At 59.7% G+C, this 26,956-nt stretch overlaps 2 protein-coding genes across 2 annotated transcripts in view; both read right to left on the bottom strand.

Moving 5' to 3' along the window:
* Positions 1-1,148: 1,148 nt before the first annotated feature.
* RELT (RELT TNF receptor) lies at positions 1,149-12,234 on the bottom strand. Its single transcript, XM_074918945.1, has 11 exons — positions 12,130-12,234; positions 8,967-9,023; positions 7,329-7,421; positions 7,071-7,243; positions 6,884-6,969; positions 6,419-6,658; positions 6,049-6,129; positions 5,885-5,966; positions 5,598-5,786; positions 5,384-5,507; positions 1,149-2,776 (listed from the first exon to the last, which is right to left on the bottom strand). The coding sequence occupies exons 2-11, from the start codon at positions 9,009-9,011 to the stop codon at positions 2,738-2,740; spliced, it is 1,152 nt and encodes a 383-aa protein (XP_074775046.1). The 5' UTR covers positions 9,012-9,023; positions 12,130-12,234; the 3' UTR covers positions 1,149-2,737.
* Positions 12,235-13,517: 1,283 nt separating this feature from the next.
* Positions 13,518-26,956, bottom strand: part of ARHGEF17 (Rho guanine nucleotide exchange factor 17) — a 36,525-nt gene continuing 23,086 nt past the window's right edge. The window contains exons 2-21 of the mRNA XM_074918921.1: positions 25,629-25,706; positions 23,048-23,230; positions 22,530-22,646; positions 22,120-22,212; positions 21,151-21,327; positions 20,830-20,880; positions 20,091-20,200; positions 19,875-19,960; positions 19,679-19,797; positions 18,811-19,045; positions 18,644-18,717; positions 18,314-18,507; positions 17,974-18,224; positions 17,389-17,635; positions 17,220-17,306; positions 17,045-17,112; positions 16,518-16,666; positions 16,253-16,427; positions 15,215-15,457; positions 13,518-14,316 (exon numbers count right to left, since the gene is read on the bottom strand). Coding sequence (XP_074775022.1) covers positions 14,126-14,316; positions 15,215-15,457; positions 16,253-16,427; positions 16,518-16,666; positions 17,045-17,112; positions 17,220-17,306; positions 17,389-17,635; positions 17,974-18,224; positions 18,314-18,507; positions 18,644-18,717; positions 18,811-19,045; positions 19,679-19,797; positions 19,875-19,960; positions 20,091-20,200; positions 20,830-20,880; positions 21,151-21,327; positions 22,120-22,212; positions 22,530-22,646; positions 23,048-23,230; positions 25,629-25,706 — 2,928 coding nt within the window. The 3' untranslated portion in view covers positions 13,518-14,125. The remainder of the gene's footprint in view (positions 14,317-15,214; positions 15,458-16,252; positions 16,428-16,517; positions 16,667-17,044; positions 17,113-17,219; positions 17,307-17,388; positions 17,636-17,973; positions 18,225-18,313; positions 18,508-18,643; positions 18,718-18,810; positions 19,046-19,678; positions 19,798-19,874; positions 19,961-20,090; positions 20,201-20,829; positions 20,881-21,150; positions 21,328-22,119; positions 22,213-22,529; positions 22,647-23,047; positions 23,231-25,628; positions 25,707-26,956) is intronic.

Genomic DNA, 26,956 nt, shown 5'->3' with positions numbered 1-26,956 from the left:
AGGATAGGATGGGGGGTACAAACCCCCTGTATTCCTGGTGTGCCCACTCCTGGGCCACCCCGGCAGGAAAGTGGCTCCTGTTACCTGATTAAATTAATTTAGGTGTTTCCTTCTCTATCTGCCGGGGGTGGCAAGAATGATTTAATTGCACGTAGGGCTTCCTCGCAGCCTCTCACTGCCCGACTCTCACAGGAAGGGGGAAGAGGCGGGGATGATGATGTCCAGAGCTCTTAACTTCTTCTCCAGGCGTGGTTTTCACCCATTTTTGAGCCAAAGCACATCCAGCCCCTGTTGGCGAGTGCCGCTGGCCCCGGGCAAGACACGCGAATGGAAACGGCGGCTTCCCCAGGGGCAGCAAAGCCATCGCTGTCGCTCCTGCACAGGAAGGCCCCAGAGCCCGTCCCGGGGCTGACGGGCCGCTCCCAGCCCAGAATCGGCTTCTAATTGCCACCTTTTGTGGGATCTGGGACTGGCCACAGCGCAGAATTATAAGGGGAAATGTGTAGATTTATAATCTTTATTCAATATCATTAATCACCTCAAAAGTACCCTGTCTGATGGAAGTTGGCAATGGATACTGAGGGACACGGGTACCTTCTGCCGTCTGGGAAACACCACTGCTTCCCTGCCGGAGCATCAAGCCCTGATATTTTTCTTTTGTTCCCGAGTTCTCCCCTCCAGCAACTGCACCAGCTTCCAGATCTGACCAGTAGGTTGCCCACGGAATATCACCCGGGGCCTTCCGCTAAGAGGATTTCCTTCCCGAATCATAAAACTCGAGACCTGACTTAATCCCGGGACTGTTTAAACTCTACAAGGAGGCTGCTCAAGGGGCAGTTTCTGACTGACTGCCCGAACCCTCCGGCTGCCACCTTCGCCCCGCTCCGGCCCAGTCCATCTCTCGCCCATCAGCACCCAGGTCCTGGAACGGCCCAGCGTTCGCTGGTCGCATTCAATAGCTCTTTGCACCCGAGGGACTCGACATGGAGCTTAAGGCACCCAGGAGCCCTCTAATAAGAGCTCTAAGGGGGTTGGGATCCACCAGTGTGGCAAGGGGGATTCCGTAACCCGCCGCTCCCACCCACCCCTGCATGCCACCACCTTTTATCCTCGCCCCGCCGACAGCCCCTTCCCCTTAACGGCAGCAGGTTCCCCCTCTCCTTAGGGCCCCCCCCAGCCCAGTTAAGCCACTCCACATGTTACCAACTGGTTACCCACTGCTCCGTCTCTTCAAAACACTCCAGGACCCCAGAAACCTCCCGCCTCGGCATCACTCAACAAAATTCCCCCACACCCCGTTAAAGAAATCCTCCACAAACACTCGGTTTCAGTTTCACCCGGCTTACACAAATATTAACCTGAAGTTCACTAAGCTCAGTCTAGGGGGTTGTACGGATGGTGGTTCAGGCGTTCCCACCTTGTGGACCCAGATGCCTTTCTGTTTTCCTGACAGGTCGCACATTTCTCTCCTCCAGTTCCTCTTATTTCCTCCGAGCCACTTTCATCACACTCTCCCCAAATATCTCCATTCCACTCCTCGAGATCTACACTTAGAATTAGCTTTCGAATCTGAACAACACTAGAAGACTTTTTGGCTCATGCCAGCATAATCTCTTTTTTTTTTTTTTTTCTAATAACTGCCTTCTCTCTCTTTCTCGTAACAATTCCATCTTCAAACAATCCATTTTTAATCACTCCTCTAAGTTCTCTTTCTCCACTACTACAAAATAATCGTACGCCTCAATCAAGCAGGCACCTAAAATGATGCACATTTGTCCTTCACTCCCGCCATTCCACCAACTCCTGCGGCTTTGTTCCAACTTTTGACATCTTGCCAACTAGACCAATTCGTTACAGAGGCTCTCGAAAACAACCAACCACCAAAATTTCAAAATTTATTATTAACACAATTAACTAGCTCTCTGTAAATTACAGGTTCGAATGTCTGTGAGAGGAGAACGACTTCCTAGGGTTTAAGGACACCCCGACACGCTCCCTCACTCACCTGACGAGTGAGGGCTCTCACCCTCGAGGACCTGCTCAGGGCAGTGTCCAGACCCAAGGCACCTCAAGGAGTTTCCATGGGCAGCGTCCTGACCCCGGGGGAGAGGCCTCGGCCGCAGCTCCAGGGGACGAGCCCAAAATGGCTCCCCCAGGGGACTCCATTTATACCCAGGATGAATCTGACCTGGAGTCAGTAGCGGCTCCCGTTGGCCAAAGGCCCTGACACCGTGAAGCCCCGAGAGCAAAGGCAGTCAGGAGCTGCTGCCCTTCAGCAGCCCAGAAGCCCTATTTTCATTGGGGGGGGGGGGCAGCTGCCACACCCAGAGATGCTCTCCATCAAGCCACCACGCTATGGCCACCACCTCTGGTGTCATAGCTCCCGGAGATGCCCTCCATTAGGCCACCATCACCAGTGTCATGGCTCCTGGAGATGCTCTTCATCAGGACACCGCACTGGTGTCATAGCTCCTGGAGATGCCACCATGCCGTGGCCACCACCACTGGTGTCATGGCTCCCGGAGATGCTCTGCATCAGGCCACCACGGTGTGGCCACCACTAGACCTCAGGGACAGAGAATCCTTGTCACCAGATGGGCAAGATGTTGGCGTTGGACACCTTGGTGGCAGAAGCAGAAGCCAAGCTGTCACCTCCAGCACTTCATGGCTCCGAGCGGGACTGGCTTCCACACGGTGCCCAACGTCCTCTGTCCCCACCCTGGGGTCTTTGTGGGTGTCACCGGCCCCCCGAGGCAGCTCCTGGGCCAGGTGCCAGCTGTGGAGGACAAGGGTTGGCCTCCAGAGACTGAATTGGGGTCTTTGCACCCCCCAAGGTGGTGGGAGCCACTCGGTGTCATCCTCTGGGCCAACATCCACGGTGGCTGTCACTACCCCAGGACATCCCGTGTTGGAGGGGACAACTGCCAAGAGCGGCCACCCAGGTTGTCCCCACACCCCTCCTGGTGTCCCCACCCACAGCAGGATCAGGCCCCCCATAAGGGTGCTGAGGCCCTGCAGGATTTGGCTGCGGGCTCAGCAGGGTGAAGGTGTCCCCAAATGGCTGGAGCCAGACCGGGGTGATGGGAGCTGGAGGGGACGCGGTGTCTGGGATGGGCCCTGCAGGTGCTGGGGGGCTGCAGTGACCAGCCACCATCTGTGTCATGAGCTCAGTGGGTGCGGAGGGGCACCCATGGGTGCTGCACCCACCTCTGGGTGCAGGGTGGGAGTAAACAAGGGCTGTAGAGATGCTGGGGAGGGAGGAAGGTGCACGTGTGGGGGGGTGTGCACACTTAGAGCTCCATGTGCATGCAGGTGTGGGTGTGTTTGCACTGACATGTGACCACATACATGTGGGTGGGTGTACATATGTGCATGTGCACACATGTAGGCATACAGAGGCAGGTTTGCACGTGCTGTCACAGAATCCCAGAAACATGGAGGTTGGAAAAGCCCCTGCAGCTCCTCCAGCCCCACCATGACCCTCCCCCTGACCGTTCCCAACTCCCCCAGATCCCTCAGCGCTGGCTCAGCCCGACTCTTCAACCCCTCCAGGGATCCCGGGGACTCCCCCCTGCCCTGGGCAGCCCATTCCAACGCCCAACAGCCCCTTCTGCACAGAAATCCTTCCTCAGAGCCAGCCTGACCCTGCCCTGGGCAGCTTGAGGCCATTCCCTCGGGGCCTGGCGCTGGGGCCTTGGCTCCAGAGACTCATCCCCCCTCTCTGCCCCCTCCTGGCAGGGAGTTGCAGAGGGCCAGGATGTTGTGCACCTGTGTGCATGCACATGTATGTATGCACACATGTAAATGCACCCACACCAGTGCATGGAGCTCTGGAAGTGTGCACACACATGTGCATGCACACGCAGACACACACACACGTGCACACACCACTGCATATGCACTGACACGTATGGACAAATAGCTGGCATGGACGGACAACAAATAGACAACGCGCATAGACATAGGCCAGCAGTGTGCCCGGGGGGCCAAGGAGGGCAACGGCATCCTGGCTTGTGTCAGCACTGGCGTGGCCAGCAGGGCCAGGGAAGGGATCTGAGCCCTGGGCTCGGCACTGGGGAGGCCGCCCCTCGATTCCTGGGTTCAGTTCTGGGCCCCTCACCCCAAAAAGGCCATTGAATGACTCGAGCGTGGCCAGAGAAGGGCAACGGAGCTGGGGCAGGGTCTGGAGCACAGGTCTGCTGGGGAGCGGCTGGGGGAACTGGGGGGGTTCAGTCTGGAGCAGAGGAGGCTGAGGGGAGACCTCCTGGCCCTCTGCAACTCCCTGCCAGGAGGGGGCAGAGAGGGGGGATGAGTCTCTGGAGCCAAGGCCCCAGCGCCAGGCCCCGAGGGAATGGCCTCAAGCTGCCCAGGGCAGGGTCAGGCTGGCTCTGAGGAAGGATTTCTGTGCAGAAGGGGCTGTTGGGCGTTGGAATGGGCTGCCCAGGGCGGGGGGGAGTCCCCGGGATCCCTGGAGGGGTTGAAGAGTCGGGCTGAGCCAGCGCTGAGGGATCTGGGGGAGTTGGGAAGGGTCAGGGGGAGGGTCATGGTTGGGCTGGAGGAGCTGCAGGGGCTTTTCTAACCTCCATGATTCTGGGGTTCTGTACTTGCCCATGTGGGCAGAGGCAGGTCCACGTGTACACACATCTTGTGCACGCATGTGCACACGTAGACACACTTACAGAGCTCCAGCACGTGTTTGCAGGAATGTGTGTAAGTCCACACGTGTGTGTGCAGGTACATGCATGTGCACACATGTGTGTATGTGTGCACCCCTACGCACATGTGCGTGCACAGAGCCATTTCCATGCACAGGGGGTGTGTGCACACCTGTGTGTGAGGGCACAGCTATGGGGTGGTACATAAGTGCACATACACATATAATAGTCTTTGGAGCAGGTATGGGTGCGTGACTATACATGTAAATGTATGCAAATGTGGTGTATAGGGGCGTATGGGCATTTGCATACGTGCTTATAGTGTGCTCCAGGGGTGTATGCAGGTGTAGTTGTACGGGAGCGTGCAGGTGCAGAGGGGACGGGGCTACATTAGAGCTGCAGAACACGCTGGGGTCACCAGCACAGCACCCCGTTACACCAGCACCCACCCCTGCACCCCCAGCAGCACCCACTCCACAACCCCCGACAGCACCTTAGAAGCGGGGGGTGGGAGGAAATGGTGGGGGGATACGACTTGAACCCCTTCAGGCTTTTTGACGTATTTTTTAAGCCTCCCAGCTGCTGGAAGAGGCTTGGGGGTGAAATCACAAATCATCAGATGCCCCCATTAGGCTTCAGAGTTAATGCTCTATCCACCAGCCTTCTGAAGCCCCTTTTTTTCCCCAGGAAGGGGTTCCCCACCACCCTCCCCCTCCACACCCCCTCACCTCAGGGGGGCCATCGGTGCTTTTCAACCAGGGGGGCCACATCCCGCTACCGGCAGGGAGGGAACTGTGGGGGGGTTCTCCCCCCACCTCACTCCTCACCTCAGGGATCCGGGACACCCGAAACCTGTTGAAGGGGGAGCATCACATCAGCCTGTCCCCACGCGGGAGGGCGGAGCGGGGGGACACACAGACTGTGGGGGGGGTCCCCACTTACCTGCCGACAGAGAGGATGGTGACCTCACTGGGACGACCCCCGGGTTTGGGGACCTTGGGGACGCGGAGCGATGGCAGCACCTCGGGCCACTTCTTCTGGCTGCAGCGGGCGCACGGGGCCGGACCCTGCACCGTGTGGAGGTGGTGCTGGTGCTGGCAGGAGGGGGGAAACTGAGGCAGGAGGTGCAGCCTGGGAAGGGGAGGGGCGGGGGGGGGAGATGCCATCAGTGTGGGGTTGATCCCACCACAGGAGGTTCCTCAGTGCAATCTCGGGGGGAGGGTCCTTACTTATTTGGGGGGATGCAGCCCGGTGGCATCAGCTGTTGGCCGTGATGTTCCTTCAGCAGCTCCTCCAGTGCCGCAGCGTTTTCTATGGGAGTGGGGGGAGAGCATGATGGGGGGGTCACGGGGGTCTGGCCCATGTCACCCCCCCTCCAGGCACCCCCCCTGACCTTTCTTCTGGGTGATCAACCTCACCAGCACCCCGATGGTGTCCTCGTTGGCGTCCTCCAGCTGGTAGATGGAGCTGGGACCTGGAAGCACAAGTTGGGGGGTGGGGGATAAACACCCCCCCCCCCGACTTCAAAGATGAGCAGGATGTCAGGGGACAACGGGGACCAGAAGCCACGCGGATGTTTAGATGAGCTGTGGGGGGATGTGGGGTAGGGGAGAATTTTGTAGAGTCGGGCTGAGGGTTGGACTCGCTGACCCCGAGGGGCTTTTCCATCCTGAATGGTTCTGGGATTCTGTGGATGGGCTGCGCGAGACAAGATGGATGTGGGGGACCACCAAAAGGCGCCCGTGGCACAACCGGGGGCTCACCGGTGCCGCCGGGCTGGGGGTCCTTGCTGGCAGTGCAGTGGTAGCCCTTCCTCTTCAGCAGGTTGCACACCAGGATGCCCAACAAGCCCATGGCACAGAAGACGGGGACGATGGTCAGCACGGCTGCCTGCGCTGCCGCCGCCTCCTCTTCCTCCTCTTCCTCCCCCATCAAGGCCACCCGTGTGCTGTTGGTCCTCGCCGGCCAGCCCGGGGTGTCCGGGCTGCGGGCTCGCCGCCGGCCTGGGGGGAGGCACCAGCTCAGCCTCAGAGAAGGGTTTTGTTGGGATTAAACCCCGATTTCCCCCTGAGCCCCTGCCCCCAGGGAAGCAGAAGCCACTCGTGTGGTGAGCGGAGGCGTTCTCAGCTGCCACACCCTGGCGGGACATCACGCCTCCTCTCGAACGCCGGCACGAGCTCTTTCAGCACCCACAAAACCGGGGTGACACCTCCAACCCCAGCACCCACCTGGGCACCCCGAGGTGCTGTGGGGAGCGACGGCACAGGGCAAGCACCGGCCCCGGGGCTCCCTCTCCCCTTCAGGGCTGTAAAACCTGCGGGGTGGGAGACGGAGGGTCAGGATATGACCCACGAGTGGCAGCGGGGCCGGCGGAGGGGCAGGGGCAGCATCCCCCCCACCCCAGGCTGGGCTCACCCCGGCAGGCAGGCTCCGCAGCGGCTGTCGGTCACCGCCGTCCCCGGTGCCACCAGGATCCTGTTCCCGGCCCGGCAGCGGGTGTGAGCGGAGCAGGATACGTTCCCCGGCGAGAAGGTGCCGGGGGGACAAGCTCGGCACGTCCCCACGGGCCCCTGCGCCGAGCCGCAGGCCTGCGTGGCGGGAAAGGGAGGTGAGCGACGGCCGCATCCTGCTCCCTCCCCAGGGGTGGATGTGCCACGGGTGGGCGCAGCTTACCCCCGCGGGCTCCTCCCCGGGGGGGCATCCCGGCCTCCCGTCCGCGCCGGCAGCACCGCAGCTCGCGGCCCCCGCGCTGGCTCCGCTCAGCACCTGCAGGAGAAGCGGGGGGTGCTCGGCAGAGGGAACCCGTCACGAGTGACGGGATGGACGCAGAGCTCGCGTGGACCACGGCAGACACAAACCCGTCCCCAGAGACATGCTGGGTGAGAACCCGTCGCCAGCGACATGGCGGATGCAAACGCGTCATCAGTGACACGACAGGTGCAAACTCACTGTGTGCACCACGACGGGGGCAAACCCATCACCTGTGACACGATGGATGCAAACTCACTGTGTGCACCACGACGGGGGCAAACCCATCACCTGTGACACGATGGATGTAAACTCACTGTGTGCACCATGACAGGTGCAAACCCATCACCTGTGACACGACGGATACCAACGTGTCACAAGCGATGTGATGGGTGCAAACCCACCGCATGCACCACAGCCAGTGCAAACCCATCACCTGCCCCGTGGTGGATGCCAACTCAGCGTGTGCCCCATGGTGGATGTCACCACGGCGGGTGCAAACTCGTCGCATGCACTATGACAGATGCAAACTCACTGCGTGCTCTGCGACAGGCGCAAACCCATCCCCAGCGACACGACGGGTGCAAACCCATCGCCTGCTCCGTGGTGGATGCCAGCGTGTCGCAAGTGATGCGATGGGTGCAAACCCATTGCAGGAACCACGACAGATGCAAACCCATCACCAGCAACACGATGGGTGCAAAGCCAGTGTGTGCACTGTGGCAGAAGCGAACCCACCCTCTGTGACACAATGGATGCAAACCCGTCACCGGCACCGTGGTGGATGCAAACACATCACGTGTACCACGGTGGACACCAACATGTCACAAGTGATAGGATAAGTGCAAACCCGTTGCAGGCACCACAGCCAACACAAACCCATCACCACTGACATGCTGGGTGCAAACCCATCGCATGCACCGTGATGGAAGCAAACCCTCATCAGTGACATGATGGGTGCAAACTCACTGCATGCCCTGTGAGGGATGCAAACCCATCCCCAGCGACACGACGGGTGCAAACCCATCGCCTGCTCCGTGGTGGGATGCCAACGTGTCACAAGTGATGTGATGGGGGCAAACCCACTGCACACACCATGGCGGACGCAAACCCATCACCTGTGGCATGACGGTGGCAAACTCACCACGGCCAACACGAACCCATGGTGACCCTGGCTCAGGTGGAGCCCCCCTGGGAAGCAGCCCCAGCCCCGGGGGGACCCGCATGGCCCACGGCAAGAGCGTCTCCCAGCCACGGGACACCGCGGTGGCCCCAGGGGCAGCAGCAAGGGAGAAGCTGCACTCCTTATTGTCCCTGCCCTGGCAGAAGCTTCAGCAATGGGGAAAAATGGAGGAGGAAGAATTTTTGGGGAAAAAAAACCCCACCCTTGACCCAAAGAAAGCATCTCCTCAGGGCTGAGCTGCTGCAAGCTTCTGTGTGGGAAACGTTTTGGGATGCCCCACTGTGGCTGTGGGGCGCTGAAGCTGGGATGGGTTTGAGCATCAGAGGAGCCGACAGCAGAGGTGCAGAGGGGTGGGACGGGATGGAAGAGGCTGTACTCACCCCCAGGACGGTGACGAGCCACCAGCACATCCCACTCCTCTTCATCACCGGGGGGACCTGCCCGAGGGGGAGCATTGGGGTCACCAGGCAGCAAAAATCCCAGCCAAGAAGCAATCTGGGGGCCCTATTCCCCCTGTGCGGATGCTCCAAGGTAGATACCCCTGCAGCATCGATCCTCCACTATCCCCTGAAAAGATTTATTAGAGGCTTTATGGGATGCCTGGCATCACCCCCTTCCCTTGCAAATCCCAACTCCATCCCGAATCAGAGAGGGATCAACCCTGCAAGGAGCAGGGGAAGGAGCAGAGGATGCTAAACACTATTAAATAAAGCTTTTTCCTGCTCCGGAGGAAATCCTCATGCATCTGCCGCAAGGAAATGAAGTCACTAACAAAAATAAATACATTTAAATTAAAAAAAAAAAAATCAAGCCCAATGAAAGGTGTTTCCCACAGGCTCATCCTTCTTTAGGCTCAGCAATTAATTGTTAAAATTAAAATAAATGCTGACAGCACAGGAGAAGGGAGGAAAAAATAAATAACCCAAACCTGGATCCAGCCTCCGCTGCCTGCATGGAAATTCCCCCGGTTGTCACGGTCCCGTGAGAGCCACACGGGAGCTTCGTTACAGCCTTTGCCTGACGAGTTTCTCCTAATTAGTGGTTGACACCATGAGATGCAGCTAATTACACATGGGAGGGGGGATGCTGGGGGGCAAGTGGGGCAGAGCCGGGTAATTCTAGGATGTGGGTTGGGATATGATGGCATAGCCCAAAATGAGCATCCTCCATGCTCCAGTTCCTCCCAGTAGCTCCCAGCAAGGGAGCAGCCCACAAGGGCACCAGCGTGAAGCCAACCAGGCCTTCTCCCCTTCTGGGGAGCTGCACCCCCAAACCAAATGCCACCAAGCCCCATCTTCACTAGCACCATCAGTGCCAAGGTGGGGGCCCATGATTTTTGGAGGGGGCTAAGCCAGCTGCTGCCATCGCCCCGGCCAGCCTGAGCCCCCTCCCTGCTAAGTGTCATCCCAAGGCGATGGCATCCCACGGGGACACCTCCCGAATCCCCCCAGAACTTGGGATGCACCCCTCAATCATGGGGTGAGGGTGAAACTGGTGCAAGCCCTCCACCCTGTAAACCAGCACTAATAAAATTCGAGTTTAAGCCTAACATTTTAATCCTTCTGGGCGATGGTATTTAAGCCTTTAATAGCAGCACCTTAGGGACACCCTGAGATGTTTGGGGTGCTGCTCTGCCGGGGTGGGAGCGGCAATGGCTGTGGAAGGGGATGGGCAGGTCCCACTGTGGCCAGGGGACCGCGAGCCGTGGCCGAGCGATGCCACGGGCTGGCACAGCCCAGGCATTCCGACTCACCGGAGCATCCCGGCTCACTGATTCAGGACAGATTTAAACCCCACCGGGAACAGGGCTGGCCCCAGGTAAAGCAGATCTAAGGCCAAGCTTAATCCAAGGATTAAAGACATCCCTTAGCTGACCAAGACCCTGCCATGGAGATGCAGGAGGTAAAAGGACCAGGGGGGTGCCAGCACCTGGTTGCCACTGGAGCTTTGCCTGGTCACGGCCACCCCAGGACTCAGCACCCGTTTTTTGGGGTCATCCCAGGTGGGGAGGGGGGATGCAGGCACAAACCCACAGCTGGGGATGGCGGGATGCCCGGCTGCCCTGGCACAGGGGAAAGAAGCCCGGAAGCTCCTGAGGAAAAACAATAAAACCAACATAATTTGCCCCCCAAGAACCAGAAGAAACCAAAAAATAACCCCACTAGCGCCAGACCCGCCTGCTTTATGGGGACACCCCAACTTCCACCAGCCCCGTATCCCACTTGGCCGGTGCATTGATGTAAACACGCCGGGGAAGGCGAATTGGTTGCGGTACCCCCCAAATCCCACGGGCTCACACAAGGCTTTTATTCCCAGCCCCCCCCTTAACACAGCCCGTAACCCAAAGCTGCCCGCCGGGATTCCGGTGAGGGCTTCCCCTCCCTGTGGGGGAACAGGGTTTCGGCTGATGGCTCCTGCAGATAAACGGGAAAAAAAAAGGAGCGACTGTTCAGAAACCCTTTGGGGAACGGCTCTTGGAGGCGGCTTGGGACAAGGAGGGGGATTTTCTGGCAGACAGTGCAAAACTCAGCGTTATCGCACACCCCCCCCGGGCCTCATCAGAGCTGTGGGAACAGCCAAACCATGACAAAAATCCAACATTAAAGTCAAATGATCCCAGAGGCATCGCTGGCACGAAAGCCCAGGCAGCAGCAGGCTCCAGCCCCGTTTTGGGGTGCAGCCCCTCACCGCAGCATCCCGCCTGATGCAGGTATTTGGCTGGGAGCCCTGTGATTTCCCAGCTCCGGTAAAAAACAAAACAAAACAAAACAAAACAAACCAAAACAAAAAACCCCTAAAAAACCAACCAACAAACCCCAAACCCTGACCCAGCTCCTGCCGCTTTTTTTTTTTTTCTTAACCTACTTTTTCCCCTCCCCACCCTTTATTTCAACGCACATTCGCTCTGCAGCAGCCGGAGCCAGCACGGGGGTGTCCAACCACCGCACCCCACTTCAGGCAGCACCAAGGTGAAGCCCCCCCCCCCCCCCCCAATACCCTGCTTAGAGATAAGGTCACGCAATAAACCCCCCCCTTTTTAATGACAAACAGGGGGTCAAGCACCCCAAAAAGCACCAGCCCCCCCCCCTTCCCTTGCACAGCCTGAAGCTGCAGCAACCCCAAACCCCCCGGGAGGGGGGAATAACCCCTTAAGGAGAAATGACCCCCCCCCGCTCGGAATGAACCCCCCCAGCTCGGAATGACCCCCCCCGCTCGGAATGAGCCCCCCACAGCTCGGAATGAGCCCCCCCCCCAGCTCGGAATGAACCCCCCCCCCAGCTCGGAATGACCCCCCCCGCTCGGAATGAGCCCCCCTCAGCTCGGAATGAGGCCCCCTCAGCTCGGAATGAGGCCCCCTCAGCTCGGGATGACCGCCCCCCCAGCTCGGAATGACCGCCCCCCCAGCTCGGGATGACCGCCCCCCCAGCTCGGAATGACCGCCCCCCCAGCTCGGGATGACCGCCCCCCCAGCTCGGGATGACCGCCCCCCCAGCTCGGAAGGAGCCCCCAGAGGGGGGTAACCCAGCCGGGGGTGCCCCTTACCTGCCCCCCCCGCTGCGGGGCCGCCCCGCCGAGCGCCGCCCGTTCCTTATGAATGAACCCGCCGAGCGCGCTACTCCCGCACGCCCCGCCTCTTTCGTGACGTCACGCGACCAGGGCCACGCCCCCTTGCCGCTCTTCGCCCCGCCCACCCCCGCGGGCAGCGCCCCCTGCCGGGCGCGGAGGGAGATGGGGGGGGGCGGATTTGGGGGTGCTGGGGGTTTGTCTCAGCCGCGGAAGGGTTTTTTGGGGAAAAAAAAAAAAAAAAAAGATCGCGGTGGGTTTTTACCTACTGAGCAGGATTATTTTTTTTTTTTTTAATTTTTTGTCACCCTATCGGTTCGCGGGGGGGCGCTCCGCGGGGCACCCCCGGGTGCCGCACCCCCTTTTCCTACATGCCCCCAGCGCACCCCCTCTTGGCTCCAACCCCGTTCCCTGGGGACAGTTTTCCCACCCTGGGGACAGGAGCCTGGTGCCCCCCTCCCCTCCCTACCTCGGTGCTCCCCAGGGGCTGACGGGGTGACAGTGTCCCCCATTCTGGCTGTTTGTCCGTCTGTCACCGCTGGGGGACACTCGGTGGCACAAAGGAGGGACCTCCCTGCCCCCCCAACATCCCCCCATCCTCACCCTGTCCCCACTCTCCCCCCCCCGAAGCGAAGGATGAGACCACGCCAGCTTCGTTCTGACACGGGTGACCTTTAATGACAAAGAGTCCCCATAGTGACCGAAATTCCCCCTTCCCTTCCCAAAATAGCCTCATTACACACCACCTCACCAACACCCCCCCTCCGATGGACAGACGGACGTGGGACATGCGTCACTCCCTGGGCCACACGGGGACAGGGACACCCTGGTGCAGCCCCACCACCCCGGCTGTCACCTCTCCCATGGGGACACCAGGGTCTGCGAGCACCCAGCCTCACCTGGACCCTGGGATGAACGCAGGAAAAAAGGGGGAGAAAAGGGGGAAAATTGGGGGCGAGGAAGAGAGTCGGTTCAGGAAAGTCTTGTTTTTAGGGTCCTGACTGCCGCCACCCCGATTTCGGGGTGCAGGGACATCCCCGGTGTCTGGTGAAGAAGATGCTTGTTCGCATCCAGATGAAGCTTCGAGCTTCCCGCTCCCCAGGTTGTGAAATCCCAGGGGAATCACAGACATTTGGGGGAGGGATCCCCCCAATTTCCTCCCCCCTTCCCTCGATCAGCTCCCCCCCCCCCGCCACCAGCATCCCCGTGGGGTTCCAGCTCCATCAGTGGGGTCCAGCTCAGCCTCGGGGTGATGAATCGGGAAGGTTTTCATCCCCCAAATCTGGAGCAGAGGGACTGGCATCGCCGTGACGATGCGCCTGACCCCCCCAACACCCCCCCCCCCCGAATAAATAAGGATGTTTATATATATATAATATATATATATTTAAAACAAACAAACAAACAAACAGAGCTATCTGGGTGCTGGCGATGGAGCGAGCGGGTTAGCGGGAGGCCCGGGGTGGGGGGGACACCGCGGGCGTATTGTCCCTGGGGTGGTCCCACGGCGTGGCCGGGGGTCCCGGGGGAGGGGAGGGAGGGGGTGACAGCGCCGTGACCCCCCCCCCCGCCCCGAAGCAGGCACACACAAAACCGGAGAGCAAGGCAGGCTCCTGGCTGTTCGGCATCCTCCGCCGGTCCCCAGGGATGCTCGTTAACGCCTTCCTCCTTCGTTAGCGCCTTCCCAAACCAACGCATCCCCCCTCCCCATCTTCTCCACGCTCCAAAAGCGGTGTGTGTGAGTGTGTGTTCCCCCCCCCCCCCCAAGTCCGGTGTGGCGGCTGGGGGGACGGCGGGGGGACGGGGGCTCATCCCCCCCAACCCCGAGCACACAGAGAGCAGCCGGGTTGGAGATGAGAGGCGCTGGGGTGGGGGGTGGCGGGGAGGGGGATCAGGACCCCTCCCCTCTGCATATAGGGGGGCCAGCACCCCCCGTTCCTCGCTGGGGTGGCCCCGGGGGGGGGGCCGCGGCCGTTCATGCTCTCCAGAGGAGGAGGTGGTTGGTGCTGTCGTCCCGGCCCACCGTCTCGCTGCTGCTGGTCAGGCGGAAATCCTCGTAGCCGTCCCCCCCGCTGATCACCAGCATCTTGGGTTTGGAGAGGGCGAGGGCGGGGGCGCGAGGGCGCGAGGGGTCTCGCTTCTCTGCCTCGCTCGGCTTCTCGGCCCCTGCCAAGTGCAGAACCCACACAGGCTGTCAGATGGTCCCCCTGTGGCTCCCCTGTTCCCCAGCAGCATCCCAGAGCATCTTCCCAGTTTTATCCCAGCATCGTCCCACCAACATCATCCCAGCATCATCCCAACATCATCCCAGCATCTTCCCAACATCATCCCAGCATCTTCCCACCAACATCCATCCCAACATCATCCCAGCATCTTCCCACCAACATCCATCCCATTATCATCCCACCAACATCACGCCAGCATCATCCTAACATAATCCCAGCATCATTCCAGTATCATCCCACCAACATCATCCCAGTATCACTCACTAACATCATCCCAATATCATCCCAGTATTATCCCACCAACATCATCCTCCCATCAGTATCATTCCACCAGCATCATCCTACCAGCATGCCCCCAGCATCACCCCAACATCATCCCACCAGTATCATCCCAGCATCCTCCCACCAGCATCCTCCAAACATCACCACCACTTGCCCAGTTACCACATCTTGGGACACCCAAAACTCCTCGTACCCCCCAAATTAGCCCCTCCCACCCACATTACCACCCATCAACTCCCCCTCCCCATCGCTGCCTTCTCCCCGTCCCACCCCGACCTCAGAGCTGGGCTGGGCGACACCCAGCACATGGCTTGCTGGTGCCTTTTCCCCGTGGGAATTAGGGTCTCCCAGGGAATTCTGGGGTCTCTTGAGTGATCCCCCAAACCCTGGATGAGGGATAGCACCCAATTTCTTCCCACCCTGATTTTTCTCCCTGGATTTTAACAGGCAAGGATGGAGCGGGGACTCCGGTGACCACATTTCAAGGCTATTCCCGGTTATCAGTCAGGGGGACCCCGGAGCGGGTCAGGATTGGGCCCCCCCATCATCCCACCTACCCGTCTCCCTCGGCAATGGGAAGAGGACGTCGAAACCATCAGGCAGCTCGATGGCAGTGAGGAAACGGACGTGGCCAGTGTGACCTTGGGACAGCCCCACCAAGGCCGGGGTCATCTTGGCTGAGACGGTGAGGGTCAGCACCACGCCGGCGCTGGTCCCGATCCACAGCAAATCCTTGCACGCCAGGAGAGCCGTGATCCGCAGGCAGGCTGCCTTGTGCTGCCGGATAATGGCATCCGAGCCTGTCGAGTATCCCAGCCATCAGCATTTTACCCTGCCCGGCACGGGGCTGTGAACCCCGCTGTTGCCACTGGTCTCTGTTCCCGGGGGAATCTGCGGCACGTGGGATATGGGAAAGGGACCCCACAACCCCCCTGGCTGGTATAAAGCACCCCGGGGTGCTGCCAGATTGGGCTGTCCGATTATGGGATTATGCAGCCACCCAAGGGTTGCCCTGTTTCTGCGTGGGATTATCAAAATATCCAGGGGTGCCCTAATCCTTTTGTGGGATTATGCACATGACCAGGGGCTACCCTGTTTCTGCGTAGGATTATTCATCTGCCCAGGGGCTGCCCTATTTTCCCCATGGGATTAAGAAAATGCCCAGGGGTTGCCCTGTTTCTGCATGGGATTAGGAAAATGCCCAGGGGTGCCCTAATCCTTTGTGGGATTACAAAGGTGTCCAGGGGTCGCCCTAATCCTTCCTGGGATTATGCAGCCGTCCAGGGGTTGCCCTGTTTTTGCGTGGGATTATGAAAATATCCAGGGGTCCCTTAATCCTGCGTGGGATTATCCACCTGCCCAGGGGCTGCCCTATTTCCCCGTGGGATTATGCAGCTGCACGACACAGAGGACAAACCCCGTGAGCGCAAGGAGTCACGTTTCCTTCCCCAAAGACTGGTCAGGATGCAGGATATTAAATTTCCCCAGCGCTGGATGCCGCGGGGCATCGCATTTTTAAGGCAGATGCTGGCTGCAGGTACCCACTGGAGACAGTGATGGGCACCCACTGGAGACGTGTCACCAGCGGGACTTACCGGCGAGCATCTTGTGTACCGGGGGGGTGATATCAGCTTCGGTCAACTGCTCGTAGCTGGTGGCGTGGTAAAGCCGGACCTGGGCGCTGCTCTGCAGCGCGACCCACACGCCAGTCCCCGCGCTCACCATGCAGGTGACGCTGCGCCCGCTGTCCTGTCCCACCTGGAGCGTGTGCTGCGGGTGACAAGAGCAACAGCGATGCCACCGATCGTGCCACCGATGCCCGTCACCGTCCCCCCGACCTCCCGCCGTCACCCACGGTACCTCTTGCGCCAACGTGGTGGTATTGAGGACAATGACGCGGTTTTGGCAGCCGCACCAGAGCTTCCCCGCCACTGCCACCATCTTGGTGATGGGGCTCCCCGGTGAGCCCAGGGACAGCGACTTGGAGTTTTGGGGATCCCAGAAGCGGCCTGTGAGGGTGGTGGGAGTGGGGTGGGTAGTTAAAGCATCCCCAGAAAAGCCCCATCTTGACCCGGCTGATGGGATGCAGTGGTTGGAGGTGCCTGTCTCCAGGTCCCCTCTTAGAAGGGACATGAGCTGACGTCCCCAGGGGATGCCAGTGGCAGGCAGGGACCAGGAGGAGGATGCACACTTCCAGCTGGCTCCAACTTTGGGGTCTCCAGCACCCCTCAAGGGATGTCCCTTCCCTTCCTGTAGAGGCAAGGAAGCCAGCAGCACCCCAAGCATCCCTCCCCAGGGGGGTGCCCAAGCCACCCATCCAACAGCCACCACTTTGGGGCTGCATTTAACCCCCTCAGCACCCTTTGATGTCCCCAATCCGGCCTCACCTGCCTCCCGCTGATACACAACGAGCTCCCCGTTGGCCAATGACACGAAAACCTGGTTATCCAGGTACCTACGGGGAGAAAAACCTTTTGACAACCAGCTGCAAAGCCCTGCTCAGCCACACCAAACCACCCTTCCATGGACATCTCGGAGCCAAAATCCCCCTTCCCCACTTACAAGATGCACATGACGGCGGCGGCGTGTTGCATCTTCATGCTGTTCTTCCTGTTACGGATGTTATCCGAGGACTGGTACACGTGGATGCTGCAGCAGAGGAGAAAAGTTTGAGGCTCACCTGGGATCGGGATCCACCCCACGTATGCATCCCCCCATCCTGGGGACGTACCACCCGTCCTCGGTGCCCAACCACATGGAGCTTTGATGGGCTTCAGGGTCAAGGCTGAGGAGGTCCTCGAGGCTGCCCCGGGTGAAGGAGCCACGGCTGGAGCGGCGCAGGGCTCGCCCGTCTGTGGGGCTCTCGCCGTGCCGGTTTTGGCCGTAGGTGCCAGTGATGGGCATGAAGCCGGGTTCCTGCTCTTCCTCTGAGCTCGTTGTCTCCGCCGTTGCCTCCTTGCAGCTTGGTATCTCTTCATCTGTGGAAGAGGAGGAGGAGGAAGGAATGGGTCAGCCCAGGACCACCCGACATCCACTGAAGTGATGAGGAAGAGATCACGGGTCCCCTTGCAATGTCAAGACATTGGGATGTTGAGCACCAAAACCCACACCAGGTTTTACCCAAAGCCACCAGCCCCATCCCAACACCACCATGTTGAGCTGATGCCCTCCAACAACTCTTTTCCCAGGATCAACTTGGCCCAAAAGCCTCCACCTGCAGATTTCCCCAAGGAACGCAAAGCAGAGTGGCCAAAACGACAGAGCTACCCATCATTTTGGGGCCAAAAAGTGGCTTTTTTGCTAAGCAAGGACTCACTGCCGAAGCTGGAGGAGATGGTGGAGTGGCTGGCTTGGCTCTGCAGCGTCCCCGAGGGACTGGGCGAGGATTCATCATCTGTGTCATCGCTGTCAAAGGGTACCAGCTCCCTGTTGCCACCGTCGACCGGCTCCGAGAGTTCCAGCGACGAACCCGAGATGGAGATGTGCAGGCATGGCTGCGGCCCCGCGTCCTCCGGCTGCGCCGGCATCGGCTCCGAGGAGGGGCTGCCCACCGGCTCGGCACGCTCCCTGCCGCGACGAGGGGAGGGGGGGGAAAGAAGCAGCTCCAGCATCGCCCTGTGCCCGCCGGCGCCGCGGTGCCGGTGGGAATGCCCTACCTATACACCCGCTTGAGACCGGGCACGGAGGCGATGCAGAGGATCCTGGCGGAGCAGACGGCGATGCACGCCTCCACCGTGGGCTCCTTACGGACGCTGAGTAAACAAACCTGCCCCACGTAACCGTCGCTGTTGCAAACCCAAACCTCGTGGGAGCTTTCTGGGCTGCCGTGGCTGGGAGAAGCACAAGAAAACTACAAGGGAGCAAAAAAATGGGACGAGTTGGGTCATTCAGGAGTGGCGGAGGAGCTCTCGGCATCTGGTGGCGAGTCCACCAGGATGGGGAGGATTGTGGGTCCTGTGGGATGCTTGAAGCCAGCTACCAAGTACCTGCATCCCGCTCCGTGTCTTCATGATGGGAATGGCCTTGAGGAATTCCGGGTCCAGGCAGTTTTTGCTGGAAGCTGGGAAAAAATCAAATTGGAGGATGAGGAAGTGATGGAGGAAAGGGGTCTACCAAAGCAGGGGTGTGATGCTGAGCCCACAACTGCGTCCACCTCCCTGGTCCCTGGTGTTACCCAGCTTCTTCTTGGCATCCTCAAAGGCCTGCTCAAAGCCAAGTCGGGCATCGGGGTTGGGGAACTCAAAGATGAAGGACTCGGTGCCGTCAGCTTTGGTGGTGCTGAGCTCCACCTTGTTGGGGGGGAAGGCCATGCTGAAGGACAGGGATTGCTTCTCTGTCAGCTCCCGGTGGATGGCGGACATCAGGTCCTTGATCACGTCGTCCAGGCTCTGAGGACGGGGACACCAGGGGTGGGCCACCAGCCATGTGCATGATGATCCATCCCTGAGCATCCTTTGGAGGCTGCCCCAACTCCATTGTGGCTTTGGGGCTGGTGGCATCTGGGCCCTTTGAGGACATTCGTGGCCACCTTCCACAGGTTCTCCCTCTCGCAGAGGATATCCCAGTCAGTCCCAGAGGGACGGTGTCAGCCAAGGGACAGCACCAGGGTCACCAAGCGAAGCTGACCTTGTCTACCCCCAAACATCCTTCAGAGGCTGCCCCAACCCTCCTTTGGCTTTGAGGCTGGTGGCATCTGGGCCTTTTGAGGGCACCCATGGCCACTAGCCATGCTTTCACAGGTTCTCCCTCCCACTGAGGACTTCCTGGTTGGTCCTACAGGGAATGTGTCTGGCCAGAGAATGTCACCACGGCCACCAAGTGATGCTGCCCCCATCCATCCCTGAGCATCCTTTGGAGGCTGCCCCAAACTCATTGTGGCTTTGGAGTTGGTGGTATCTGGGCCCTTTGAGGGCGTTCATGGCCACCTTCCATAGGTTCTCCCTCCCACTGAGGACAACCTGGTCCGTTCTACAGGGAACTTCTCCAGCCAGGGGATGTCATCAGGGCCACGATTCCCATACCTGGTGGGGGAAGCTGAGGGTCTCCGACAGCTTGCTGACTTGCCCCAACGTGCTGAGGTCTTCATCCAGGCGGCAGATGCTTTTCTGGATGCTCTCCCGGTTGGTGGCTTGTGAGGCACCTGTGTGGGGACACGTGCATGGCATTAACCCCTCCCCACCAGCCAGGGGTGAGCGATGCCTTTTGGAAGCGACAGACCTTTGACAATGTCCACGTCCTCCAGCGGCAGCTTCCAGAGCAGTTTGTACTTGCTGGCAGTGTCGATCACGCTGGCCGCTGTGTACCTGTGAATTTGTGGGGGGAGGGCGGAGCTGCACCCATGTCCCCAGCACCCTAAAGCCAGGTCAGCTGGTGGGGACGACCCTAACGATGGGGGTTAATCCCAGTGGGGGGCTCAAGTCTGGTGGTACTCACAGGCTCATGGAGCTGCGGCGGAGGGAGCCCGACTTGCGCTTCAACGTGGTGCACACCAGCAGGTCCGTGAAGAGGAAGAAGGAACGGTCCTTCTTCCCACCCACTGCCTTCTGCAGAGTGGTGGGAGACACCAAGGAGTTAATGACCACCCCCCACCGACACTGGGAGCAGCCCCTGCCTCAGTTTCCCCACGTGTGGCCTTGGCATAGGGAGGCTGCGGGGTAGGATGGGTCCTCACAAGGGTGGAAGAGGATGTGGGTGACATGGCTGTGTAGGTAAAGCCACAGGGTCCTGCTCACAGTGCAGTGGAAACACCAGGCATGGCCTCACCAGGACCCTCGTGGTCTCCACCTCCAGCCTCCCTGTGCACCCCTGGCCCGGGGCTGCTGTGGGTTCTGCCTGCACCTAAATCCATCTTATCTTCCCTTACACTTGGGGAATTTTATATTGTCCCCATCTGTCCGTCCATCCATCCATCCATCCATCCATCCATCCATCCATATCCTCCCATCTCCTCCCACCTCCTCCCATCTCCATCCATCCATCCATCCATCCATCCATCCATCCATCCATCTCCTCCCATCTCCTCCCACCTTCATCTATCGGTCCATCTGCATCCATCCATCCATCCGTAGCCTCCCATGGGCACACTGGTGTCCCATGACCCGCAATCGAAGCCTCCCACTGCCCCCTCCGGTGTGTGGTCCCATGGCCCTGGTGGTGACCACCCTGCTCTTACCACTTCCACGACCATCTCCTGGCGCAGGAACCTGCGGAGCGGGGCCTGGAGCTGTGGGGACAAGAAGGCTTATGAGTGGGGAGCCCCTGGGGAGGGGACCCTCATGGGCTTCGTTCCTGCCACTGTGGCACCCTGGCTCAGAACCAGCACCCCAGCCCCTGACCAAAGCCCCAGGAGCCCACCAAGGCCAAGTGATGATGGGAAAAGCAGGACCCGGAGGAGAAAACAAGTGGCCCAGCCTGGGGTGACCCAGAAAGAGCAGACATGGTTGTGTTTTGGGGAGAAGGAAAGACAGACCCCTTGTAAGACCCCCATACGTACGTCCTCCATCCCTTCGATGTGGGACTCAATCTCTTGCACGATCCGGGCGTTCCTCTCCACCTCCTCCGCGCTCTTCATGCCCTTGTTGATCCTCTCTGCCACTTGCTTGATGTTGCGCTGGGCATCGATGAGGAAAGGGTGGTCGGGGTGGTCCTCTGGTGTGTGCTTCAGTAGGTCCTACCACGGGGACACAGCCGGGACGTCACCACGGGCAAAGCCAGGGCATCGGTGATGCCGTGACACCCCCCAAGCAAAAGCCCCTACCACGCTGCTCGAACTGCTGGGGATGGAAACCAGCCCCATGCAGGATGGGTTTTGCAAAGAAATGAAGCCTTGAGCTTTGGCCACCACCAGCCTGGTCTTTGCCTCCTCTACAGAGGCCACCAGCTTCTGAGAGCACATCTCATCACCCTGCATGGATGCCTGAAATTCATCACTGGAAGGGTTCAAGGCCAGGTTGGACTGGGCTTTGGGCAACCTGGGCTAGTGGAAGGTGGCCCTGTCTGTGGCAGGGAGGTTGGAGTAGGTGACCTTTGAAGGTCCCTTCCAACCCAAACCATCCTGTGATTCTATGAAAGCACATCCCCACCAGCCTCAGGGCCAGGGAGAGTGACCCTGGCACGGGGAAACTGAGGCACAGAGGAGGTGGCAGTGCAACTGATCCTAAAATGGCATTGCAGTGTCCAACCTCCCAGCAGAAAGGTAGAGGGGAAGGGGACTGCACACCCGTAGGGACATGCTGGGGGAAACAGCGGGGTAACAGTCCTCAGGGTGATCATCCCCGTGAGGGCAGAGCCGCGTGCATGCCCTGGGACACCAACTTTGTGTCAAAGGATGGGAAAAGGGGCCAGGAGAGACATGAGACCCCCTAAAAGCTCCCGTTATGTGAAGGTGAGGAGGAGCATGGTCTCACCTGCTCCCAGCATGGCACAGAGGGCCTCCTGCCTGCACCCGGCTGCCCGCACCCACCTTCACCAGCAGCTCGTATCGTGGGATCCTCTGCACCGGCTTGATCATCAGGTCGGACAGAGCCTGCTTCTCCTTGTTTTCCCTCATGCTTTGCTGCAAAACACCGGTGGGGGATAAGGATGGCCCCGTTAGGTGGGACACAGCAGGGACCTGGCGTGCCACCAGCCCAGGACCTGGAACAGCACCCATTTGGGGTCAGGGCGACTCCTTTTTACACCCTCCGGAGTGACTCCGGTTCATCCCAACATGGTGTTTTTACAATAAAACAAAGAAAAAGGTGCAGGGAAAAACCTCGGTCTGACCAGAGATTAACAGTTCACTCCCTTCAAACCCCATCCTGCCCCACCAGCAGCCTTGCAGGTGGCTCTGGACCTTGGCCAGCATCTACAGGGCCAGGAACCAGGACCCACCTCCAGGAACTTCATGAATGCCGGCCGGGCTTCCTTGGCGATCCTGACGGCATCCTTGGCGTTGAGGAAGTTATCGATGTAGGCAGAGTAGATGTTCACCAGCACGTCCTTGGAGAACTGGGAGGGGCAAAGAGGAGGAGTGGGGGGAGAGGGGATAGGTCCAGTATGGACGTCCCGGGCACGCCTGGGAGAAGCTGCCCCAAGGGTTAATGCTGGCTCTGGGCTGGCGCGGGGAGGGCTCATCCTCTGCCCGCCCCCCTCGATTTTTCAGCCCTGACATTTCTGCTCCCGAGGCAGAAACGCGGAGCTGCAGACCCAGCCGGTCGCCGCAACACCCCGCCGTTACGCTAAGCAGACAGCGGGCCTGGAGATCGTCTCCTGTTCTCCATCCCAGGCGCGTTTGGCCCGTCCTTTAATCACTCCCCCGTCTCCTGCTCCGAAACTTCTCCTGCTGGGGCCGTGCCCAAGAGCGGGCACGCCTGGGTTCCCTGGGGGAAATCCACCCCCTAAGGACCTACCGACTGCACGAGGAGGTCGCCCACTTTCTGCTTCTCATGCCAGTTCTGCACGCAGTCGTGGATCTGCTCCAAGAACTGCTCGTGGTGCTCCAGCAGCTCGGGGATCTGGTCGAAGATCTCGTCCACCAGCGATGGGTCGCACAGCAGCGAGTTCTCCGGCTGCTTCAGCGGCTTCATGTAACCCTGCGGGGAAGCAAAGGCATCAGGATCCCCATAGATTTCTTTTCCCACACTCCCCCTCGGTATGAATTTTTCAACCCGTGTAAATATGGGAATTGGTGTCATCCTGCAGCGGGGGGTTCCCCCAGTGAACGTTGAGTTGTGGGACCCACCGGAAGGACCAGACAACACCGAGTCCCAGCAGGTTTTGCTCCCCAGCCTCCCTGGGTCCGGTCCCACCCAGTATATCCCCATGGCAGCGTGGGGAGTGGGACAGATCTGCATGAGGAACCCCCAAAGCACAGTGGCCTCTGTTCCCCAGCCACTGCCTTGAGAGGTTCCAAATCTTCACCATCACAGGCCTTGGTCCCCTCCATCTGCTACAGACCCTAACCCAGCTGGGAAATTATGGTGGCACAATCCTGGGATCCAAAAGCCGGTGTGTTCCTGGTGAGATGTAGGGTGTTTGGTGCCAGGAAGTGCTGGAGCCAGCAGGGTGGATGCACTGGATCAAGCCCTGGACCATTTGACTCAGCAGTGTCTCTCAGGTAACGGCCAGTGAGCGATGCTCAGGGCCAGCAGGAAAAGCATGTCCTGTGCCAGGCTGGGTGGGCAGCTCCGCTACAAAACCCCTTTTCTCCCACCGTGGGGCAGAGCTGCTGAGAGAAGCAGTGACGCCCGGAATGGGACACCTGGATTTTCAAGGGATGCGGGATGAGGAAGGTCTTCCCAAGCCTTGCCGCCTCCTCAGCCTGACTGGTATGAGGTGCTGCTGTCCTTCAGGATGTTGGGAGGACCATGGAGCTGAGCGGTGAGGACAGGACCCACCTCAAACAGCTTCAAACATCTCCATCCAAGCTGGCGAAGAAGGAGTCACCCCCCAAGGATGAAGTTCCTCAAGCCGATGGTGGGTATCTCATGGAGACCCAAGTTAGAAGGGCCAAATCCTTCCCGAGGCTCGTAATCCACTTCACCTGCCCTAGCGTGGCCCAGCAGGAGCTGGGCTGGGCCGGGCCGTGCATCCCACCCGCCATAAAATGGGGGGAGCGAGGACCAGATGGGGAAGAAGAGCACAGAGACACCCCCTGCCTCAGCAGGCAGGATTGCCCATGCACCATCTGGTTTGGCTGGAAGATGATACTCCAAGGTGGTCCTTGTCCCCGGTAGCCACCACGTGAGGTACCACCGGGCCATGTCACTGATCCAAGCACCTTGTCCCAGATGAGATGGGGAGCTGGGGGCATCTGGACCCCTATGACCTGCCCCCCAGAAAGCGAGGTCCCCCTGGCTGCAGCGTGCCAGGATGTGTCCCGTGGGGAAGAGCTCAGGTATTAATGCCCTGTGACTCCCACCTGTGTCCAACCAGTCCCTCCAGTGGGGAACTGGTGAGCCCCAGCACAGCTGTCCTCTCCAACCAGTCTCTTGTCACCTCAGGAGAGGGCATAGGCCCTGGGACAGTCTGTCCACGCCGAGACCAGCAGGACACCGCCCAACCCTGAACCCCGTACAGCTTCCCCCAAAATAAATCTCAGAGCCAGAGTCTCCTCACCCCTCCAAGCCAACTAAGAGCAGACTCCAAGATGTCCTTCCCTCCTGCAGCAACATCTGGTAGAGCACATCTGGGTCCACCATGGGGCATCCTCGCAGGGGATTTATGGGAAAAGCCCGCCTGGGTGTTGGGACGGTGGGTGCCCCATTGCCCTCGCGGACATGCCCAGCACGTCCTGCCGGCACTGCTTCGTATGGAGCAGAGCAGAACTCCGATTTTGTGGTGTTTCCACCTGCAGCGATGTGGTTGGACAACCCACACCTACGCCAGCATGATCTAGTCTCCAGGGCGTTGACCACCATTAACCTTCTGAAACACCTTCATTAACATCTGAAATGTGGGGTGGACCCTCCGGCCAGGCTGCTCCAGGGGAGTTGGAACCAGCTCGGTAAAAAAAAGGCCAAGAAAAAATCTTGGCCCATGGCTGCAGGTGATGACACTGAGCAGAAAATGGGGGGACATAGGAATGGGGGGTGTAAGGGGTCCCCCATCGTGGGACGGCCATAAGCAACGGCCCAGGAGATGGGGTGCAACATGAGGAAGAGCTTTTGGGGAGCAAGCACAGGAAGGGGCTTGGGGACACGATACCTGCCAGGTGACAACCCACCAGGAACATTACGGGCTTGATTTGGGGGACAGAGGTGACCCCCACACCCCGTTCTTGACACTATTGCATGCTGCTCCCACCTCCGGTCCCGCAGTCCCCGGCATCCCCACTGCCACGCGTCCCCAGTGCACCCCCGTGCCACATCGGTGCTGATAGAGCACCCACAGCTGGGGGTCCGACTTGGGATCCTGGGGACGGTGACAAGCGAGGGACAGTCATGCCGTAACGTGGTTTGGGGTGTCACGTCCCTGGCCGTGCCGCGTTACCTGCATCAAGGTGCGCAAGGACTCCACGTAGGACTGCTCTGTGTCCAGCAGCGTCATGATGACGTGTTTCCTCATGTCCTGCCCGGGTGGAAAGAAAGACAAAGATGAGTTTTGGGGTGACACGATAGAGGGGAGCTACGTGGCGGGTGTCAGCACCGGTGCGGGGGCTCAGCGGGGCAGCTGAACGCCGGAGGAGCCCGGCTGGCGTCCAGCTCCCCTCCGCTCCCTCTCCACCCCGATGGAGGAATCTGGGAGGATTAGGAAGTACATGACACCGAGCGCACAGAGACGCCTGGTTTCCTCCGCGGCCGCGTCAGGAGCCCGCCCTGGATCTCACAGCCCTACATGGGTCGGTCCCGGCGCCCTCCGTCTCTCCGGCGGCTTCGCTCGGAGCGGTCCCGTAGGAATTCGCCTCCCGCCCAGCACCCCGGGCACCCCGGCGCTGGGCCGTGGCCCCGCAGGAGGGGGATTAACGGGGTGGTGGGAGGCACGGGGAGGTGGTGGTGTGGGATGGATCCGCCGGCCTTGGGAAGCAGATGGGTCGGGGTCTTCTTGGTTGTGGGGCTCGGAGACTCCCCATCGCGTGCAGCACCCCGGGGGACGCCCCTGCAGCTCAGCCTGGGGGTGAGATCCTCCAGAGCCCAGCGTGTGAGACACCCCAAAAGTGTTGGGTGCAAGATGCTCCAGAGCCCAGCGTGTGAGACACCCCAAAAGTGTTGGGTGCAAGATGCTCCAAGGGCTCTGGGTGCTGAGATGCCCCAAAAGTTTTGGGTGTGGAAGTACTACAAAGGTGCTGGGTACAGTGACACCCCAAATATTTTGGGTGCAGAGACGCTTCAGAGGTGCAGAGATACTTCAACTGTTTTGTGTGTGGATACGCTCCAGAGACTCTGGGTGTGAGACACCCCAAAAGTTTTGAGTACGGAGAGGCTCCAAGGGCCCTAGGTGCAGAGATACCCCAAAAGTTTTGGGTGCAGAGGTACTCCAGAGACCCTGGGGGCAGAGATAGCCCGAAGGTTTTGTGTGTGGATATGCTCCAGAGACTCTGGGTGTGAGACACCCCAAAAGTTTCAGGTGAAGAGATCCTCCAGAGACCCTGGGTATGAGATACCCCAAAAGTTTTGGGTATAGAGACGTTCCAAGGGCTCTGCGTTCAGAGATACCCCAAAAGTTTTGAGTGTGGAGGTGCTCCAGAGACACTGGGTGCAGACATACCCCAAAGGTTTTTGGCGCAGAGATACTCCAAGTGCCCTGGGTGCAGAGATACCCCCAAAGTTTTGCATATATAGACTCTCCAGATGTGAGACACCCCAAATGTTTCGGGTGCA

Source organism: Athene noctua, chromosome 1, assembly GCF_965140245.1.
Source record: "Athene noctua chromosome 1, bAthNoc1.hap1.1, whole genome shotgun sequence".
Lineage (NCBI taxonomy): Eukaryota > Metazoa > Chordata > Aves > Strigiformes > Strigidae > Athene > Athene noctua.
This window is presented reverse-complemented; position numbering and strand designations above follow the sequence as displayed.

Coding starts and splice junctions, on each gene's coding strand:
- RELT (XM_074918945.1), bottom strand. CDS start 9,011: ATGAAGAGGAGTGGGATGTGCTGGTGGCTCGTCACCGTCCTGGGG. Junction 7,244..7,328: donor CCGGGGAGGAGCCCGCGGGG/GTAAGCTGCGCC, acceptor CCCGCCACGCAG/GCCTGCGGCTCGGCGCAGGG. Junction 6,130..6,418: donor CCCCCAGCCCGGCGGCACCG/GTGAGCCCCCGG, acceptor TTGTGCTTCCAG/GTCCCAGCTCCATCTACCAG.